The 22,087-nt window shown below is 44.5% G+C and overlaps 1 protein-coding gene across 1 annotated transcript in view; it reads right to left on the bottom strand.

Moving 5' to 3' along the window:
- The window catches only part of RAB3B (RAB3B, member RAS oncogene family), a 68,703-nt gene extending 48,689 nt beyond the window's left edge, over positions 1 to 20,014 (bottom strand). The window contains exons 1-2 of the mRNA XM_036352187.1: positions 19,834 to 20,014; positions 11,525 to 11,752 (exon numbers count right to left, since the gene is read on the bottom strand). Coding sequence (XP_036208080.1) covers positions 11,525 to 11,752 — 228 coding nt within the window. The 5' untranslated portion in view covers positions 19,834 to 20,014. The remainder of the gene's footprint in view (positions 1 to 11,524; positions 11,753 to 19,833) is intronic.
- Between the last annotated feature and the right edge of the window lie 2,073 nt (positions 20,015 to 22,087).

Raw genomic sequence — 22,087 nt, forward strand, 5'->3', positions numbered from 1 at the left:
AGTATTTTTTATATATACAGTAGTCCCTCTTATCCACAGTTTCACTTTCCAGTTTCAGTTACCCATGACCAACTGTGGTCTGAAAATATTAAATGGAAAAGTCCAGAAATAAACAATTCATAAGTTTTAAATTGCGTGCCATTCTGAATAGCGTGATAAAATCTTGTGCTATCCCTCTCCTTCCCATACAGGACATGAATCATCCCTTTGTCCAGCATACACACGCTGTATACACTGTCCACCCATTAGTCATTTGGTAGGCCTCTTGGTTATCAGAGAGAGAGAGGGACCACATTCACATATTCTTATTATTGCATATTGTTATAATTGTTCTATATTATTATTAGCTATTATTGTTAATTTCTTTTTTAAAAAAATATATTTTATTGATTTTTTTACAGAGAGGAAGGGAGAGAGATAGAGAGTTAGAAGCATTGATGAGAGAGAACCATCGATCAGCTGCCTCCTGCACACCTCCTACTGGGGATGTGCCCACAACGAAGGTACATGCCCTTGACCGGAATTGAGCCTGGGACCTTTCAGTCCACAGGCTGACACTCTATCCACTGAGTCAAACCAGTTAGGGCTATTGTTAGTTTCTTAGTGTGCCTAGTTTATATATTACACTCTATCAAAGGTATGTATATAGGAAAAAACGTAGTGTATATAGGATTCGGTACTATCAGGCATCCACTGGAGATCTTGGAACCTATCTCTTGCAGATAAGGGGGGGCTACTGTACCTGCTGGCCATTATATGCCTTTTTTGGAGAAATGTCTGTTTAAGTCCTTAGAGAGAACTACCTTATAATCCAGCAATCCCAATTATGGGTGTGTACCCAAAATAATTGAAATCAGATCTCAAAGAGATATCTACCATCCCATGTTCATGGTAGCATTATTCACAATAGCCAAGATAAGGAAACAATACAAACGTCCATTGATAGATGAATGGATAATGAAAATGTGATATGTACATACAATGGAATATTATTCAGCCTTTAAAAAGAAAATTTGCCCAGCCAATATGGCTCAGTGGTTGAGCATCAACCCATGAACCAGGAGGTCATGGTTCGATTCTCGGTCAGGGCACATACTCAGGTTGTGGGCTTGATCCCCAATAGGGGATGTGTAGGAGATAGCCAATCCATGATTCCCTTTCATCATTGATGTTTTTACCTCTCCCTCCCTCTCTTTTCCTCTCTCTCAAAAATCAACAAAAACATTTTTTTAAAAGAAGAAAATTCTACCATTTGCAAAGATATAGGTGAACCTGAAGGGTATTATGCTAAGTGAAATAAGCCAAAAACAGAGAGGCAATGTTTTTATTTATATGAGGTATCTAAAATAGTCAAACTCATAGAAGCAGAGAATAAAACAGTGGTTATAAGTTCTAGAGATCTGCTGCACAATATAAAGGTAATAATACTGTATTGTTGTGCACTTAAAAATTTGTAAGAGGGTAAATCTCCCAAGTGTTCTTAAAACTTTTTGTACCTCTCCAAGGCATCATTCATGCCCATGGTATCATCTGTATTTGTGCACATGTTTATCTCTTTTGCTATTTTCAGTGCCCCTGAGTCTGACGAATCCCTGCACAGCCTACCACAGTCAGGCACAAAATGGGTCCTTGAAAGCAATCATGCGTTTTCAAATGCCTTTTTTTTTCTGCTTGTAAAGATCTTTCCCAACATTAACCTGAAAAACTCTTACGTATCTGCCAAGACCCAGCTCAAATGTCCCCTCCTTTATGAAGCCCAAAATTACTCTGCCAGGCGGAGGTAGCAGCTCCTTCCGCTGTGTCCCACAGCACTTTCTTCATCCCTTTATTATGTCATTTACTAGAGGCCCAGTGCACAAAATTTGTGCACGGTGGGCGGGGGGGGGGGGGGCGGGTATCCCTCAGCCTGGCCTGCAGCCTCTTGCAGTCTGGGAGCTATTGGGGGATGTCCAACTGGTGGCCTAGGCCCACTCCCCATGGGCCTAAGCCGTCAGTCGGACATCCTTAGTGCTGCTGTGGAGGCAGGAGAAGCTCCCACCACCGCCACTGCGCTCACCATCTGTGAGCCCGGCTTCTGGCTGAGTGGCGCTCCCCCTGTGGGCGCACACTGACCACCAGGGGGCAACTCCTGCATTGATCATCTGCCCCTGGTGGTCAGTGTGCATCATAGCGACTGGTCATTCTGCCATTCAGTTGATTTGCATATTCGCCTTTTATTATATAGGATATTGTATTGTAGCTGTTTATTTGTACTCTTATCACAGTGCCTGGCATATAATAGTTACATGACACATGTTTATTGAATTAAGAAATCTGCAAAGTTGCTTATAGGTTATTTCCTTTTCTCCCACAACAATTTGGGTAGAGGCAGGGGTTCGTGTGCCTAAAGAGTGGAGGCCCCTTGAATAGCCAATGAGGATTACTGGTTAATGTATTTGCAAATTACAAAGGCCTGCAATTCTGATTTGACTTCCCATAGTTTCTGTTGTGATTTCAGAGATCAGATTAAACCTCCTTCAGCAGCTGGCTCCTACAGACTCTGGAGAGATGAAAGTGTCAACATGTCTCTGCAGCCACACCAGGAAACTTGCTGCCTAGAAAAATCAATTCTGATTATCATAAGAGCTGAGTATGGGATGTTGTACTAAGGAACTGTCTCCATATTCCTGGAGCATCGGGACCTGTCAGAGCCTCCAAGTCCCTGTTCAACTTCCAGCCTCTCCTGTGCTCCCCATTGGGCCCCTCTGTTGAGAGACCCAGGTGGCAAGATTTCACCTTTCTGAAGATGGCAGGAGAAGCACTGGGATATGTTAGGAGACCTCATGGTGAGCCACCAGTAAAGTCGTATCTCTCTCTGGACCCCAGCTGCTGTGATGAGCTCTTGTGGTTACCTAACAAGGTGACAGGCATTCTCAGCAGGTAGTGTGAGCCTAAGACACAGACAGTACCTGTTTGAGGCAGTTAGCATCGGAGGCTCTCAGGAGAGGGAACTGGAGTTAGAGCCTTGAAGGCTAGGGAGAATTTATATTAGATCTTTTCCATGTTATTAATAGAAGCCGTGGTAGTCAGAATAATGCTGCCCCCCCCCCCAAAGATATCCACATCTTAATCACCAGAACCTGTGAATATGTTACCTTGGGTGGCAAAAGGGACTTTGCAACTGTGAGTAAATTAAGGTTTTGAGATGGAAGATTATCCTGGATTATTCATGTGAGCTCAAGGTAATCACAAGGGTCCTTATGAAAGAAAGACAAGATGATCAGAAGAGAGAGACTGGAAGGTGTTATACCTCTGGCTTTGAAGATGGAAGAAGGGGCCTCAAGAAAAGGAACGCAGGAGGCCTCTAATAGCTGGAAAAGCAAGTAATGGACTTTCTCTGAGAGTCTCTAGAAGGAATGCAGGCCTGCCAACACCCTAATTTTAGCCCAGAGAGACCCATTTTGAACTTCTGATCGTCAGAACTGTATGATAATATGTGTTGTTTTAAGCCACTAAGTTTGTGGTGATTTATAAGAGCTGCAATAGGAAACTAATATAGATGCCCATGAGACAGCTGCCCAATCCTACATAATAAAAGCCTAAGTGTCTGGTTGTCCGTTCAACCAAAGCATAATATGCTAATGATATGCTAAGGCTTCTCAACCACTCGTTATGATGTGCACTGACCAGTAGGAAGGAAGACCTACTCTTGCACAAATTTCGTGCATCAGGTCTCTAGTCCTATATAATAAAAGGCTAATGTGCAAATCAACTGAATGGCAGAACAACAGGTCGCTATGATGCACACCGACCACCAGGGGACAGACGCTCAATGCAGGATCTGCCCCCTCGTGGTCAGTGCACTCCCACAGAGGGAGCGCCACTCAACCAGAAGCCCTGAGCACAGCGGCAGTGACGGGAGCCTCTCTCACCTCCACGGCAGCGCTAAGGATGTCCAACTGATGGCTTAGGCCCATTCCCTGTGGGCCTAAGCCATCAGTTGGACATCCCCTGAGGGCTCCCAGACTGCGAGAGGGTGCAGGCTGGGCTGAGGGAACCTCCCAAGTGCATGAATTTTGTGCACCGGGCCTCTAGTAGTAAATATTTGTTAAATGATTGCTCAAGAGCCATAATCCCCCTTAATCTAGGTTTCTGGTATGATTATCTTTCCCACATTCCTAAACTCCATTACATTTTTAAAAATATATCTTTATTGGGTTTTTTTTTTGAGAGCGAGACAGAGAGAAACATTGATTAGCTGCCTCCCACATTCACTCCAACCAGGGATTGAGCCTGCAACCTGGGCATGTGTCCCAACCAGGAATCGAATTGGCAACCTTTCAGTGCACAAGATGATGCTCAACTAACTGAGCCACACTGGCCAGGGCTTCATTACATTTTATTGTACTCTTATATCACTGTTCCTAAAGTATAGGCCTTTGACATTCACAATTTTAATATTTGCTAGTTTTAATATTTAAGAGTGACTCCAAAGCCATGTGGTGACCTAAGATTTAATTGAGGCTGCATGTGGAAATAAGGTACTTGGCTAGTCAGTGAACCTAGCTGACTGCCCAACAGTCCCATCTCACCTGATCTGATTCTCAGCTCTTGGTTACATAGGGAGTCACATCATCACTGTGGAATTCAAGATTCCCAGGAAATCTTTTAAGACTCCTCCTATTTTCTCCAGCTTTCATCATTCTGCTTAACCTCCCTTTGGAGTTCATGCTTACCTGTATCTATCTCTTTAATTATAAGAAGGGCTATTGGAAGAGGAACCCTCTTTTCCCACCTCTATGAGGAAGACTGTCCCTGGAGATAGAAACTTCCACTGCAGACCTGGGTAGGATGCTTTAGGTCTTAAGAATGAACAAGTCTCCCCTAACCGGTTTGGCTCAGTAAATAGAGTTGGTCTGCGGGTCCCAGGTTCGATTCTGATCAAGGGCATGTACCTTGGTTGCGGGCACATCCCCAGTAGGGGGTGTGCAGGAGGCAGCTGATCTATGTTTCTCTCTCATCAATGTTTCTAACTCTCTATCCTTCTCCCTTCTCTGTAAAAAAATCAATAAAATATATTTTTTAAAAAAGAATGAACAAGTCTGGGTCACATGGATTTTGACCTTGGGTACATATTGTCCGAGCTAATTGCAGCTAGCGACTCAGAACAGCCTGTGATTGGATTTGTGTGTCTATCTGACTCCAATGTGAAGTATTAGCAAGATCCACTTCCCAGAAGACTTGAGCCATGTGCGTCATCCTAGCTTTTACCAGTAATAAGACTGTCATATTACTCCCCATCTCTCTGCCTCCTGCATTTATCTCTCTATTGAATTCAACCATAAGTTGGGAAGAAAAGGAGTATCATTTATTGATCTCCCTAGAATCTTAATACAAATTATTTGTTGTGTTTACTCTGTGCCAGGCATACTATGTTGATGCTTTCTACACATTGTTTTTTAAATCATCGCCAGAACATCAAAACAAATATAATAATGAAGGTACATATAAGCACCCCACTGACTGAGGGCCTTAGAGGAGGGAGTTGAAGAGAAAGAAAGAAAAGAAAGAGAACAGTAATGTCAGGCCAGGCTCAAGAGTAGGGACAGTGGCCTATAAATCCTTCACAAAACAATAGAAGAATGCTGGACAGGCCTGCCAGTCCATTCCTGTCTTTATAACAGTAATCCTAGACACATGAGACACTACTTGACATACAAGCCTCATTGGTGGGATTGGGAAAGAGAATATTCTATCTTTCCACAATGGAGGCCCCTGCCACCACTTCCCAGGCCTGTGGTGAGCTGGTGTGGAGAAGGCCATCAGCTCAACTAGTCTTTTAAATTGTAAAAAAAAAGGCTGAGAACACCGAGCCTGAGAACCCCAGCTGCAAGCGGGGGGATGAGACCTAAGTCACAGTTCAGTGATTCCTGAGCTCTAAGTCCCAGTGCCTGGGTTTAAAACAAGTCTATTATTTTCCTTCAGGGCCCTTACCACAGGTAAAACTGGGTATTTTTTATTCATGAACTTAGTATTTATCTCCCCTACTAGAGTGTGCACTCTGTGGGAGCAGGAAGAGGGTTTCCCCAAAGCTAGCAAAATGCCTGGCACAGAGTGAGCACCAGATAAATGCCTACTGAATGAATGAAAGAATGAAGTTTATGCCTGGCTCCGAAGAAGTTATTTGACATTTCTAACCTCAGTCATTCTTTAAGGAGGTAACTGCCTCCCTAAGTCAGAGGGAAGGTATGAAAGACACAAAGAGTGATTTAAAGCACATATAAGAAGAATTCACATGGCGGACACTATCCTGTGTCCTTCTGATCTACTCAAGGCTTCACAGTTCTCCTTGGGCTTCCCATTCCATTTCTTCACTTGATCTTCACAACAACCACAAGGGAAGAGAAGCAAGAATTACTTTTTCCATTTGATAGTTGGGGGAACAAACCTGTGGAATTGATGGGTCATTCATACATATCACACAATAACTGTAGGGCAGAGCCAGGACTCCAAGTCCTAAGTCAGCTTGGTCCTCTCAGACCAGGATGCTTCCCTTGACCAGCACCAGACATAATAGCCCCTGCAATGGGCCTCACATAGAGGCAGTGAAAGGCCCTCTGCCGCTCTTCTCTTCCCACAGGTCTCCAGGGGTTGCTTGGCAACCAGCACCCAGCAGTAAGTGGCCTCTAGTCAGGTTTGTTGCTGTGGAGCCTCCAAGTCTCCCTCCCTTCACACCTGTTCCTGCTCTCATTCGCTATTAATAAGACTTCTCTCCCCAGTATATTTCTCTCCTCTGATCCACAATAATTAACCTCCCAGGATACACAGGGGGCTCTCAGGACCCTATGTGGGGAGGGACCCCAGAGAACAAGGCACTACCAATGGCTTCATCATCCAATATCCCCCAGATATGATAGAAACTCCTTTTGTGAATGGTCCTGCTCAACAACGCTCATACCTTCTCTTTGTCCCTCTCCACCTTCCACCCTGACAATGGCTTTCTGAAATCCCCTGGGTGAGATCAAATGGGCTGGAGAAACTTAGAGGAATGCTTCATGCTGTGCTAGTGAGTCCCTGAATACTGTTCCAGCACTCCTAGAACCACGTCCGGGGAAATCTTGGGAGGGGCCCTGTCACTCTTTGCATGTGGATCAAGAGCAGAGAAAGAAAGGGACCTAAATTTTATTGTGTTCCTAATACTGTTACCACACTTAGATCCCCCAACAAGCCTGTCAGGCTTTTATCGCTGAAGATGTTATCTAATCACAGAAGTGAAGTAACTTACCAAAGCTCACACTGCTTAAAAAAAAAAATTATAGAAATTTTGCTTACGAAAGTAAATATATATAAGTAGATATGTATTTATTCCTCTCCCTATCCAATTAATTAATCATCAAATTCCGTAAATTCTAGTCCCAAATCTCTATCCTCATTTCCAACTCCTATGTCATTTTTATCTTAGTGTTATGTACCAAATGTTTGTATCCTCCCAAAATTCACATATTAAAGCCCTGACCCTCAGTGTGGCTATATTTGGAGATAGGTACTCTAAGGAAGTAATTAAGGTTAATTGAGGTCATAAAATTAGGGCCCTGATCTAATAGGATTAGTGTCCTTATAAGAAGAGCTCCCTCACTCTCTCCATGTGTACACACCAAGGAAAGGCCACGTGAGCACACAGCAAGAAGGCAGCTGTCCTCTTGCCAGACATCAGCCCTGCTGGCACCGTGATGTTGGACTTCCAGTCTCCAGAACTGTGAGAAAACAAATTTCTGTTGTTTAAGCCATCTAGTCTGTGTTGTTTTGTTATGGCAGCCCAATGAAGCTAATAGACTTAGCTCAACCCCTTATAATTTACCCAAACTACTAGCTTCTTTGCTTCCCTCCCATCTACCCTCCAAACTGAAACCAGAGATTTTTCTAAAATGCAAATCTAACCTTGTTAAAACCCATCTATGGCTTTTCAATGCCTATGGTAATTGTCTCCAAATTTATACCCCTATTAAGTAAGAAAAATGTAGGCCTAGCACCCACAGTATTTGTATATTTACTTAAATTACATATATATATATATACTTCTACTGTACACAAAAGATGTTAAAATACATACAATGGCATAAATACTATTTAAATGTTTAAACTTTAGTGTATTTATGAACAGTTCAGAAAACTTTTTTACAGAAAAGCACATATGCATACACACACCAAGAAAACCCTTTCCTGGGACAGACCCAAAGACTGAGAAACAGCAATCAGGCTATCAATCCCCAGAAGGAAAGTAGGGGAGGGCGGGGGTAAGGGGAAGAGATCAACCGAAGGACTTGTATACATGTATATAAGCCATACCAATGGACATGGACAACAGGGGGATGGGAACATGAGTTTGTGGGGGGGGGGGAGGTTGGGGGTTAATGGGGGGGATGAGGACACATTTGTAATACCTTAACTAATAATAAAAAAAAAGAAGAAAAAACCCTTTCCTCATTTTTTTTTTAGCAAAAGCAATGTGATTGACTATGTCAAATCTAATTAGATCATCACTGATTTTACCTCAAAACATGGCTGACAATGAACTTGTGCTAGGAGTCAGAGAAATATCACTTCAGCCATTTTCTGTGCTCATGTGGGCTCACTATAATTAGTGCAGTCTTCAACCAGAGGTTTCTTTGCAGGACTGTTTTAAGCCACATATCCATTGTGGGTTCATTTAGTTAAAATTAGGTAGTATAATCAATAAATCCACTTAACCAGGCGCAGGAAAACGGCAAAAACTCACGATGGACTAAAACTGAATGAAGAGTGAGGGAGCCACCACTGCCAACCCCTTAGAAGGGCAGAATGACTATTGCTACCTAAAGATCTTTTGAATGTGGAATATGTGACCATCTAAAGTAGAGATCAAATGAAGACATTTTGTCAATATATATAGAAAATGTTAGTCTACATTTACTTTCTCTTCATAGACAAAGTAAACTCTAACAGTTTCTTCAGCTCCCTAAGGAGTCATCAAGCATTTACTCTCTGACCCATGGCAAGAACCTTCTGTTTGTTGTGCCATCTGATAGCCTCTCCAGGAAAGTTAACTCGGCACCCCATCCCTGCTTTTTCAGAGCCTGCTATAGTTAAACTGTCTAGCTCACCATGCCCCAAATATCCTCTGTTCTCACACACCCCAACCTGCTGTGTGTTGGCTGCAAAGAAAATGTCAGATAACATAAGCAGAAGCACTTGGCACATAATAGGTACTTAATAAATGCTTATTGATTCTCACCATGAGGTAAATTAGATCAGTGGTTCTTCAATTTTAGCCTGCCTCAAAAACCACCTGGAAGGCTTGTTATAACACGGACTAGAGGTCCAGTGCACAAAATTCATGCACTGGAGAGAGGGTCCCTCAGCCCGGCCTGTACCCTCTCGCAGTCTGGGACTCCTCGGGGGATGTCCACCTAAGCCAGCAGTCGGACATCCCTCTCGCAGTCCAGGACCCCTTGCTCCTTACTGCCCGCCTGCTCACTGCTCCTTAGCACTGCTGTGGAGGCAGGAGAGGCTCCCACCACCGCAGCTGTGCTTGCCAGCCCTGAGCCTGGCTTCTGGCTGAGCAGCGCTCCCCCTGTGGGAGCGCACTGACCATCACGGGGCAGCTCCTGCATTGAGTGTCTGTCCCCTGGTGGTCAGTGCGCACCATAGCTACTGGTCGTTCTGGCCATTCCGCTATAACGGTTGCTTAGGCATTTATTATATAGATTATTGGGCCATACCCCAGAGTTTCAGATTCAGTGGCTCGAAAGGGGCCCGAGAATTTGCATTTCTAACAAATTCCCAGATGATGCTGACACTGTTGATCCAGAGACCCCACTTCTAAAACCAATTAACTAAATGGTCTGTAGAGCTTTTGACATTTCCAATGATTTATGATTCTTCAACGCTTTTAATAGAGACAAAATGAACAAAATAAACTTTTATCTAAAATATAGGTTCTACAAGGTCTAATGTGCTTCTCAACAGTATAGAGAAAAGAGCACATAATTTAGATTCAGAAGATCTAAGCTGGAATCCTACTTTATAGCTGTGTGGTCAACCTAAGGCAAGCTAATATTCTCTGAAACTGAATATTTTTCCTTCTATAAAATAGGAGTATATTAAAATAATACCTGCCTCTTGGGGTTAATTACAAGGTAATATTAATATATTGAAATAATTTATAAAAAGAAAAGTACTGTATATGGACTATACCAATAAGATATATGTACTATGTATTAATGTACATTTAACAAGTTGAATAATAAATAATACATTTTGAATACTTAAAATCACAAATGCTCAAAATTTCTAATCTCAATGCTAATTCATTATTGAAAAGTATATGATCTACATGTTGCTATATCATCTCAACTATATATATATATATATATATATATATATATATATATATATATATATTTTTTTTTTTTTATTAGTACCAGTGGTAAGCACCAATAATAGTAGCTGTGATGGCCAGCTAACAAGACGGTCCCCCATGATCCTCTCCTCCCAGGATTCATACCATTGTATAGTTTCCTTCTACATTGAATCAGTGACCAACAGAATACTTTAAGGCTGAGCAATAAGAGACATTGCCACTTCTCCTTTGAACTCTTGGTTCGTTCCAAGAGCTGGGGGAAGCCACCTGCCATGCCATGAAGAGATTTAAGCAGCTCTGTGGAGAGAGCCACCTGGAAATGAACTAAGGCAGTGGTTCTCAGCCTGTGGGTTGCGATCCCCTTGGGGGTTGAACGACCCTTTCACAGGGGTCGCCTAAGACCATCGGAAAACACATATATAATTACATATTGTTTTTGTGATTAATCACTATGCTTTAATTATGTTCAATTTGTAACAATGAAATTGGGGGTCACCACAACGTGAGGAACTGTATTAAAGGGTCGAAGCATTAGGAAGGTTGAGAACCACTGAACTAATGCCTTCTAACAGGCCAGTACCACATATGTAAGTGAGCCACCTTTGAAAGGGATCCTCCAGCCCCACTCAAGTCTTCTGATGATTGCAACCCAAGCTGACACCTGGCTGCAAGCTCATAACAGGCTACAAGCCAGAAACTCTTAAATGTTCAAGTCACAAAAACTGTGCGGTAATGAATTATTATTGCTGTGTTAAGCCATCAGGTTTTGAAGTGATTTGTTATGCAGTGATAGATTATGAATACAATAGCTAACATTTATTGTGCATTAACTATGTTCTAGGAACTATATAAGCACCCATAGCCCTATGATGTAGATGCTAGCTCCAAAGCCTAGATTCTGTCACTATTCATACAGGCCAGAACAAAGCCTCTTAGGATAGTTAAGCAGCAGAAGCAATGGAGCCTCCAGAGGAGAGAAAACTTGTATAAAACCAGTAAGGGGCACTCCAGGAGCAAGACCAGCAATGGCATTAGTGTCTGATGCTGTAAGACCCAGAAGTTCCAAACCGGCCCCACCCCCTAGCCCTGGTACTAGCAGACTAGTCCCCTGTCAGGCCAATCCTGCCCAAGATGCCTGGGACTCACCCAGATCTGCAGCTTCACTCGCTTCTCATTGCGGTAGACTGTCTTCACCTTGAAGTCGATGCCCACAGTGCTGACGAAGGCTGGGGTGAAGGTGTCATCAGCATAGCGGAAGAGGAAGGAGGTTTTGCCAACGCTGCTGTTGCCGATGATGAGCAGTTTAAACATGTAGTCAAAATTCTGGTCGGAGGCATCTTTGACCCCGGCTTTACTATCGGTCACTGAAGCCATCTGCAGGAGAGACCTGTGGTCACTCAGGAACACATCTCTAGTGTCACCAACCTTTTAATGGTCACTCAGCCATTCACATACTCATTCCCCACCCCAGCATCACTGAGGAAACACACACTACTCAGAATCACCCCATCACTGCACCTGTCCCAATGTTGTCTCAGGATTAGGTGGAACCCAGCTCCTCCCATTCATTCCTTCAGCAAATATTTACTGAGCACATTGCTCTGGGTCAAACCCTGTGCTGGGCATGGGGAATACAAATATGAATCAGACATGGTGTCTACCCTCTGAGTGGCCACAGATTAGAGTAAAAAAGCACATAAACTCATAGTAACAAAGTCTTGGCTAAGGAAGCCCACAAGAAGCATCTAACCGAACCTGGAGGAATGGTGGTCAAGGAGTGTCTCCTATGGGAGGCAGCTCCTGAGCTGAGTTGTGAGGTGGGGGTGGTGGGGAGAGGCAAAGCCAAAACAGCAAATACATGAACATTTAAGGAAAGACCCTATACAAGGCTATCATTCCCATTTCAAAAACTTTTATGGCTCCCCACAGCTCTGAGGGTCAAGCCCAATCTGTTCAACTCGACAAAGAACCAGAGAATAAACTCTCTAAACTTTATCTTCCCCTAAGTCTTCTCCCTACCAACCTGTGCAACTTTACACCAGATTACACACTTTACTCCAAACATGCAATATTTCATGCTTTTGTCCCATTAGATATGTATTCTTTCTTTCTGCCTAGACATTCTTCTCCTAATAAACTCCTGCTCACCCTTGTAGATCCAATGAAGTCTCCCCTACCCGTGCACGGCAGGGCATGCACTCCTGCCCTGTACTCCCAGGGCACTCTAACAGCACTTTCTACTGTTTCAGAACTGTTCACTATTCTAGCTCCTCCTTTAAACCAAACATCTGAGACTTAAAGTACTTCGTTTCTGCCTCTCTAGCTTCTAGCACAAGTCCTAGTACATGATCAGCACTAAGTAAGTGTGCCCTGAATTAATAAGAGTCACATCCTCACTCTGGAGCCCAATCTCATCATCTGGAAAACGGGGAGAACAATTTCTGCCCTGCTCTCCTCACAGAGCTGTTACAGGACTCAAATACGATAACAACGAGTAAGACCTTCATAAACTGGTAAACCCCACACAGGTGTGAACATAAGTCATTCTTATTCCAAATCCTTCAAAACATAGATCCTTTGTTTATTGATTGATTCATTCAGCAGTATTTATTACATGCCAGGGATTCCCTGGAACCCCAGCCCTCTCAGGCCTGCCACCCAACCTCCCTTTTTCTCGAACACTTGAATCTGAACTCTATAATCCAGCACTTGGTCCCACAGTCTTTGAGTGTTTAATTGCATTTTCTACATCTCACCAGCTGTAGGTACCCTGCTTCTCCCTATGTAATCTCTTTTTGTGTTCAGCATTGGGTACTTAGACATGTTGGGTGAGTAGTCAGGGGACGGTAGGAAGACAGCCCTAATGTAAGGTAATGTTCAGGTGTCACTCTCTTCAGGAATTCCTGCTAGGAGTGAGACTGGTGAATTTATCTCAGTGAGCCTCTCCAGTGAGTTGTAAGGTTAAAGCTCTGCTGAAGAAAGGTCAGACAAATACGTGGGATAATTTATTAGAAGCCCTTTAAGAATACTTCGTTAAATATGCCACCACTAGCCTGTGGTGGCCTCTGTTCTTTCCTCTCTTTTCTCCCAGCTCTCAAGCCTTTATCTGAGATCCACAGCCACATTTCCTGTATCAATCTGCTCCATGGCAAGCCTCACTAGGCAGGCATAGAACATTCCCTGGACCCCTGGCAACTGAAGCATAGCATTCGCATGGAAGAAGAAAGTGATATTGGAGGGAAGGGTGCTTAAGCTGTCTCATAGCCCTAACTTATCAGTTTTTCATGGTACAAGATGCAGAGCCTATTTTAAGAATTGGCAAAGGAATTATGCTTTTTCTAACTAAAACAAGGGAAGCAACCACAATGCCCTCACACTATCCTCTGCTCGGCTGCCAACCATCTTTATTTACAAGAGAAAATTCCAATTTTGAAAGTGTAAAAATTTAGAAAAAAAGCTTAAAAGTATAAAGAGAAATTTTTAAATGACCAGACATCCCCTCCACTCAGAAACTGCCATTGTTGCCCTAACCAGTTTGGCTCAGTGGATAGAGTGTCAGCCTGTGGACTGAAGGGTCCCAGGTTCAATTCTGGTCAAGGGCATGTACCTTGGTTGCGGGCACATCCCCAGTAAGGGGTGTGCAGGAGGCAGCTGATCGATGTTTCTAACTCTCTATCCTTCTCCCTTCTTCTCTGTAAAAAATCAATAAAGTATATATAAAAAAAAGAAACTGCCATTGTTAACATGTTAAGTGTATTTCTTCCCTTACTTCTTATGCAATAAAATGCCATCTATTTTAAGTTATATCTTATTTGTTAATTTAAAAAGTAATATACACATTGAAAATAATTCAAATAAATGTTTACTATTTGTAAGTACTACTTTATCACCATCTGCAGTTTGCATTATTTTCTTAATTTTTAGCATAAAAGTAAGTAATATGGAACCTAAAGTTTTACAATGAAAAAACAAACAACAAAAAACTCCCACTTGGGGGGCGGGGGGAGACAATGGGGGGGATAAGGACACATATGTAATACCTTAGTCAATAAAGAAAAAAAATAAAAACTTAAAAAAAAAACCTCCCACCCGTGATTCCCAATCTCCGGTCCCTCTTCTCAACAGCAAACATGTTACCAATTCATTAATCCTTCAGAGACAGTCTTTGTAAATATAAGCATAGAGGTCTGTTTATATTTTTATCTGTGTATAATGATAACATACTATACATTCTAGTCTATATTTTCTATGCACATTTTAACAGCTAAGATATTTTCACTAGTTTTGTACCCTGCTCCTTTTCACTTAACATTGTCATATTTTACTAGATTTTTAAAACTCTTCATAAATATTATTTCAATTGACTGTTACATTATATTACATCTAAGGATGTGTCATATGACCAATTTTTTAATGTTATATATTTGTTATTTTTATATTCTTATTATAAACCAGAGGCCTGGTGCATGAATTCACGCAAGGGTGGGGTCCCTTGGCTTGGCCAGCGATCGGGCCAATCGGGGCCGCAGGAGGTTGGCTGTGAGAGTGCACTGACCACCAGGGGGCAGCTCCTGCATTGAGCGTCTGCCCCTTGATGGTCAGTGCATGTCATAGCAACTGGTCGTTCAGTTGTTCGGCTGCTTAGGTTTTTATATATAGATTAAAACACAGTGACCATTTCTTTACATAAATACTTGTTCAATTTCCTGTTTATTTCCTCAGAAGCGATCTTAGAAGTGGAACTGCTGGTCAAAGAGTAACTTTGCTAAAACATAGATATGATCCATACCTCAATTTTATGTTCTTTTATTTTATCCTCTAAATAAACCTGGGAGATAAAATTGAAATGACAAAATTATTATTTCCATTTGATCAAGAAGGAAACTGAGAGCCAGATATTAGGAGGATTTGCCCAAGCCTCATAGCTACCGGCTGAGACTAGACCTAGTGCCATGCAGCAGTATTATGGGAAAGTTCAAAATCCCAGGCCAACTCCTCAGCTGAATTTCTTGGGCAAGTCAAGTGGCCTCTCTAAGCCACAGTATTTTTACCTTAAAATAAAGAAAATACCACCTATTTCACAGACCTGTGGTGCAAATATGTAAATAATCTGGCATAATTTCCTGGCCCATGTGAGGTACTCAATAAATATTATTTCACTGGCCCCTTTAATTTACCTCTGCAGTCAAATCTTGTTCAACTACCCTCTCCCTGATCTGGGCTACATTATTTGAGCTTGTTTTACAATTAACTATCTGCCTCCTCTCCTGGAATAAGCTGAGTTGTATCCATCCTTACACCTGCCAATACTGGATCTATAGTAAATCCTTAGGGCATATTATTCCTTTCAATAAACGTTTAGTGAGCATTTGCCATGTGCCAGACTATCAATGTAAATGTTATATTATTGGTCTTCATTTTTCTGATGCAGCTATTTACACTCTTAGATTCCTGGAATTAGGAGGGATTTTGGAGTGGTGGCTTTATCACAACAAAAAGCCTAGCTCCTGGTCCAGCTTTCCCAGTAACTCAATGTAAATGTATGAACTTGGGTAAGTCACTTAAACTCTGAGCTTCAGTGTCCTCATCTATGATATGATGATATTACCTACCTTGCAAGGCTGCTGTGAATTTTAAACAAGAGAATGTATGTAAGTGTGTTTCACTGTGTAGATAAAACTGCATGTGGCCTCATGTAGAATCAGCCTTTATTAGCTACCTCTGCCACAGGTGTGAGAGTGGCGAGCTAGGCAAGAGTAAAAAACAGTTTCAATTCCTGCCTGATCCACTCCCCTTCATTTTACAGGTCAAAATTTGAGGCTCCACAAAGAGAAGTGATTTGTCCGAAGTCACATAGCAAGTCATGAACAGAACTTCTGTGATCTAATGACTCCCTGATTAGAGTGGACTTAGAGGGAAAAAAAACTGCAACAATTTTAGAGGGAGTAAAGAAGCATCCCCAGCCCGGATGATGTTGCTCAGTGGTTGAGCGTCAACCTAGGAACCAGGAGGTCACAGTTCAATTCTCGGTCAGGGCACATGCCCAAGTTGTGGGCTCCATCCTCTGTATGGGGTATGCAGGAGGCAGCCGATCAATGATTCTCTCTCATCACTGATGTTTCTATCTCTCTCTCCCTTTCCTTTCCTCTCTGAAATCAATAAAAATATATTTTTTAAAAAAGCATCCCCAGCACCCTGAGCATCTCTATCCTAGCACTTGCCACACTGTTTATGTGCACACAGCGTAGCTTTCCCAGTAGGTAGTGTGAGATCAGGAAGAGGCAGAGGGCAGAGAGGTTCAGTTGGAAGGCACGTTCAGATGTAAGCCCCCAAAGGGATCTTTTCAAGATGGAGCTACCCAGACACTTGGAAGGAGGTAAAAAGCATCCTAGCGAGCAGCTGCCCGAGGCAGATTGAAGCAGAGAGGTCACTGCACAGGGCGCATGCAAAACCACACTTGTGAGATAAGGATCAAACACATCTTCCCTCTCTTTTGTGACAGTTACATAAATGATAGAGCCTGGTAGCTCACTGTCTCCGTGACAAGCCATATAGATGAAGGCCCAGGGACCATCTGGGAAGTCATCCCTGGTTCCTGGCTAGGCAACGAAGAAAATGGCTCCTCTAAGAGTTGGTGTGAGAAACAAATAGTGTGTTCAGTCTGATAGGCAGCAGAAATAAGCACCTAAGAAGCCAACTTCAGCCAATAAAGGGGGAGGGGAGAGGAGAGGAAAGAGAGCCCTAAAAATCCAGCAAGAGGAGATCAATTCAATACGTGCAGTGAATAGATGTACTCTCCTGATGGAAAAAGCATATGATTGAGTCAGAAGACCTGGGGTGAGCCTTTGCTCTCTCAGCAGTTGTGTAACCTTAGGCAGATCACACCCTGGGCCTCAGTTTCCTCATCTATAAAATGAGTTAATAAAATGACTCCCTGGCAAACTGTTGTAAGAATTAAAACCAGTCTATGGGCGAGTGCTTTATAAAAACTCTTAATCTTTTTTTTTTTTTTTTTTTTTTGTCTGTGTGCTTCATGTTTTCTTATCTTGGGTCATCCTGGGTAGTGGAAATAGCCTGGGGTTCCAAACCAAACAAACTAGATTCAGTTTCTGTGTCTATCATTTATTATCTGTGAGATCCTGGCAAGAAATTTCACATGACTAAGACACAGTTTCCTCATTTGTAAAAGCATTATTGGGAAGACCGTAGTGAATGTTGGAAAAGCATGTAGGTAGTATATGACCTATAAGAGGTGCTCCTATTGGGAACTTTTATCAATGAGGAATAAAGAGGGAGTTGGGCATCTGTGGGCCTCACCCTAGTATATGCAACCTCCTCCCTAAAGCCATACTCTACTAATTTTTCTAATTCAACCTTTCTTTAGGTCATTCCCCACTGACAACTCATCACCACCACCCAGCATATCTCCTCATTGTTTCCCCACAGAAACAGCTGCCATTTTTTGAGCACCTACTAAATGCCAGGTATTTTCAATACATTCTATCTTGCATAAATAGAAGCTTGGAAAATGTTCACTTCCTTCTTTCTCCAGGATGGAGACAGCCATGGGTGTGGTCACTGACAGAACGTAGGCACACTTGTATAATAACATAGTGGTCTTTCTCTTTTGTACAGTGCTTTATAGATTATGAAAGTTCTTTTCCCCCACATTATTATATATAATCTTCACAATAATTCTTGGGGGGTAGATAAGGAAATTGAGGCAGTAGTACAACCACAGCTCAATTATTCATTCAGTCAACATTCACTGAGCACGTACTATGAGCCAGGCCCTGTGCTGCACTCTGGGGAGATGAAGAGGAACCGTAAGGAGTTCAAGCTTGGATGGGAAACCTTTTTAAACATCCTATAGGTTACTGTTGCCTCCTTTCATATCATAACCCTTAAGAAAATGAGGATTTATCTCTTGGGCTAGAGATCATTTTTGAATTTAGCCTTCTCTCATACTGTTTCCTCTGATAGGAACATACTTTATTCTACTACAGTCTAAATCCTTCATGACGAAAGTCATCCCTAACCCATCATCCTCTAACAAAATGTCTCTCCTCCGGCTAACACAGCACCAGGGCTTCTATTACCACAGACAGGGCTTTTCAGGGACTTCCATTGTTTTCTACCCTTTATAGGCACAGAACAGGTGGGCATCCACCTGTACACACACACACACACACACACACACACACACACACACACACACATCTAATTTCATTCACTATCCCCCACCCTTTTCCATCTGGATTCTGAGAAATTGGGATGGAGGGCCCTGTCTTCCTCCCATCTCCCTCCACATTTCTAGTAGCTTCCAGAGGCTGCTGCCCTGCTCTCCTTCAAGTCTCTTCTCACACCTGGACTCCAAAATAGTCAGCCTGTGGATGAATTTTCCTGTCCATGGTTCTCTTCGTCTTGTCGCTGATCACAGGTGGCCGTGTCATGGGGTCCAGTGTCTGGGTCCACTTCGCAGCCTTCTGAGGAGCTAAGACACTGCTACAGCCTGGGTTCCCATGGACTCCACTCTGGTCCCCCATCACCTTCGCACTCTCATACCTCCTCCCCAGCCTGACCCAGCGCACCCACCACCCGAAACTCTCCAAGTTCCCTGACAGCTCCTCCACTCAGCCACCATTTGCCGGCTCTATTGCAGTGCATCTCCACCCTTCACCTCTGACCGGAACTCAGGTGCCCACTCCCCAAATCCAAGGCCCCTACCCTCTCTCTCCATCAGCTCCCCACCCTTTCCTCTGCAGGCTGGCCGGTGGGGTAGAACAGCCCGAGGTCCCACCTCCCCATTCTTCCAGGCTTCCCACCCCCAAGCCCAACCTTCGCCCCCACTCAGGTTACCCGCCTTGCCGGTACCCAGCTGGGCACGGCTCCCAGCTCTCCGCCCTCAAATCTCCTGTCCCCGACCAGCAGCCCTGGCCCTACCCAGAGCCCCCTCCCCTCATCACCTCTCTCCTCTCCAGCTCGAAACGACCCCCGCTGGCCAGGTCCCTCCCTTAGCTGGCCACCTCCACGCCCCCCCCCCACCACCACCACCGCCCCTCTGCTGCTTGGTACCCTCAGCTCGCACTGCCCCCGCCCCAAGCTCTCCCTCCTCGCATCTCCCCGCCCCCAACACCCTCCGTTTCCCCCTCACTGCGCTCCAGCGGCCGTTCACCATTTCCCCCAGCCCCTGCGCCCCCTTGCTTGCTCCTGCACCCCCCCGCCATCGGGGCTCCCCTGGCCCTCACGGTCCGGGTAGACCCTCTCTCAGCGCCCCCTCCTTAGGCTACACGCCCCTTCACTGCGGCGGTGCCCCTTCCTTAGGGGTGCCCCTTCCTTAGGGCCACCCCCACCCCCTTCTCCTCGGGGTTCCCTCCGCTACCCAGAGCTGCTTCTCAGCGCCCCGCGTCCAGGAGCGGTCCTCCCGGGTGGGGCACCGTGGCCGCGCCCCTTACCTGGGACTCCGGGTGCGGGAGAGCAGTTTGCTCCCCAAAAGCTCAGCGGGACGGCCGACTCGGCAGCGGGCAGCGGAGGGCGCAGCGGGGTGGCGGAGCCGGGCGCTGCAGGTCCGAGCGGGTCTGGTCAGGTCCTCACACCCGGACTTGGGGCTGAGGCTCCGGCTGCAGCTACGGCCCCGTCCAGGCCCCACCCATGTCCCGCCCAGGGGCGGGGTTCGTTTTAGCCCCGCCCCATCTCTGTTGCCCACAGGTGTCCATGTATCTTGGGGGCCCTGAGCTCCCTAATATCAGGGTGAAAATTGTGATTCATCTTTTTTAATTTATTGATTAGGGAGAGGGAGAGGGAGGATGAGAGAGAAACACCGGTTTGTTGTTCCACTCGTTTATGCTCCATTGGTTGCTTCTTGTGTGTGCCGGGACCCACAACCTTGGCGTGTAGGGAGATGCTCCAACCAACTGAGTGACCCGGCCAGGGCTCTGTGTGATTTATCTTAATCCTCACGCCTCGTTCCACAGACTGAACTTTCTAGGTGATCAGAGAGCTTTGATGAGAAAGTAGATGATGGTGGGTGCCGAGATTTGCCATTTCCAAAGCACTTTCCTGTCCCTCACATCACTTCATCCTCACAGAAGCCTAGGGAGAGATGCGAAATCTGAACTGCTGACTACAAGAGGAAACTAAGCCAGATACCTTGGCATTGTCCTCGACCCTATGCCCTACATCCCATCAGTCTGTAATAATACCTCCTTAACATATCCTACCGATCCCTTCCCTTTCTCTCCGTCTCCACTGCTCTCTCTCTGGTTCAGGCCTCCTCGCTTCTTGCCTGGACTAGTGCAACCGCTTCCTAATGGGTTTCCCTGCTTCCACTCTGCACCAGCAGCCTGAATGATCATTCTAAATGTCACCATATTGCCATCAACCTTGTTAGACAAAACTCAAAAACAACAAAAAACCCTCCAGGGGCTCCCCATCACCAGCAGCGGCCTAGAGTGAGAAGGCGTTCTGGCCTGGTCATCAGGAAGTCCCAACTCCACTAGAGAAGGCGAGTATATGAGGTAATTAGCACCGTACCCTCCCACCCTGACCTGAACTTCAAGTCTTCCTGAAGTCATGGAAGCGAGCTGCCGGCTTTGGTTTAGAATCATTGTCCTTTCCCACACTCTTCCCCATCTCAAATCTTAGAGGTCAGATACCAGAACCATTTCCCCCTCAGGTTCCATTATGACCCTATCTACAATTTGTCTCTCCAATTTGGGAACCACCCAATTGAAAGCCCCTCTCTGATCTACTTTTCTGTCAGACTCATTCTTATACTGTCCTGAGCTTCTCTCCCCAACTTCCACTCACCTTCCCACTGTCCATCTCCTGGCAGCCCTTTCTACTGTGACCCCTAGAATCCTGTCCCTTTGTCAACAAACTCCTACACTCTCTACGTCCTCAGAGAATAGTCAGATTAGTTTTTTGCCTTTATTGAAGTTTGACCCTCCTCCAAGACTTCTCTTGTAGCCCTCTACAAGAAGGCTTCTCACCTTTCCACTCCCCTCCCATCATAGGACCAGGGGGCAGGGGCAGCACTGCCACTTCCATGCTTGTACATGCTTGGGGGGTAGATAAGGAAATTGAGGCAGTAGTACAACCACAGCTCAATTATTCCTTCTCCTTGGCGCTCCAGCCGTATTACCTTCTACCCTTCCTCATCACTGACCCCCAATTGCTTCCTATGCATTGACGATTTCAGCTCCTGGCTCCTGGTCATCCTCATTAGCCCCTGTCCTGCCATCCTCCTGGTGACTTCAGTAGCCATGTGGCTTCCTGATCCCTCAGTCCTTGGTCTCCTCTTCACATCACCTCAGCCACTGGCTCCCATGGCCACACTCTGATCTCTACAATCACCCAGAACTAGTGTCTCTGTGATCTTAAGAACAAATATTGTATGCTGCCTGCTCTCTCACTCCCTTTCTCCCACAAAGCCCTAGTTTCCTCATTTCAAAATGGGTGTGATGATAATGATTATTCATTCTTCACAGGCATAATGAGCCAACATATAAAACCATCCTCTTACAGTTGCAAAACAATATGAGAACAGATGGTGTTGTGTTTATGTAGCCTCGGGTCTTCTGATTACTTTCTCCTTCTCCTTCCCCTGAAAGGCCATCTAGTGAAATGGAAAGAGCACAGACTTGCAACCAGACAGCTTTGGTTCCACCACTTACTTGCTGTGTGATCTTATGTAAATCACCTACTTTT

This window comes from Myotis myotis, unplaced genomic scaffold (assembly GCF_014108235.1).
Source record: "Myotis myotis isolate mMyoMyo1 unplaced genomic scaffold, mMyoMyo1.p scaffold_m19_p_2, whole genome shotgun sequence".
Lineage (NCBI taxonomy): Eukaryota > Metazoa > Chordata > Mammalia > Chiroptera > Vespertilionidae > Myotis > Myotis myotis.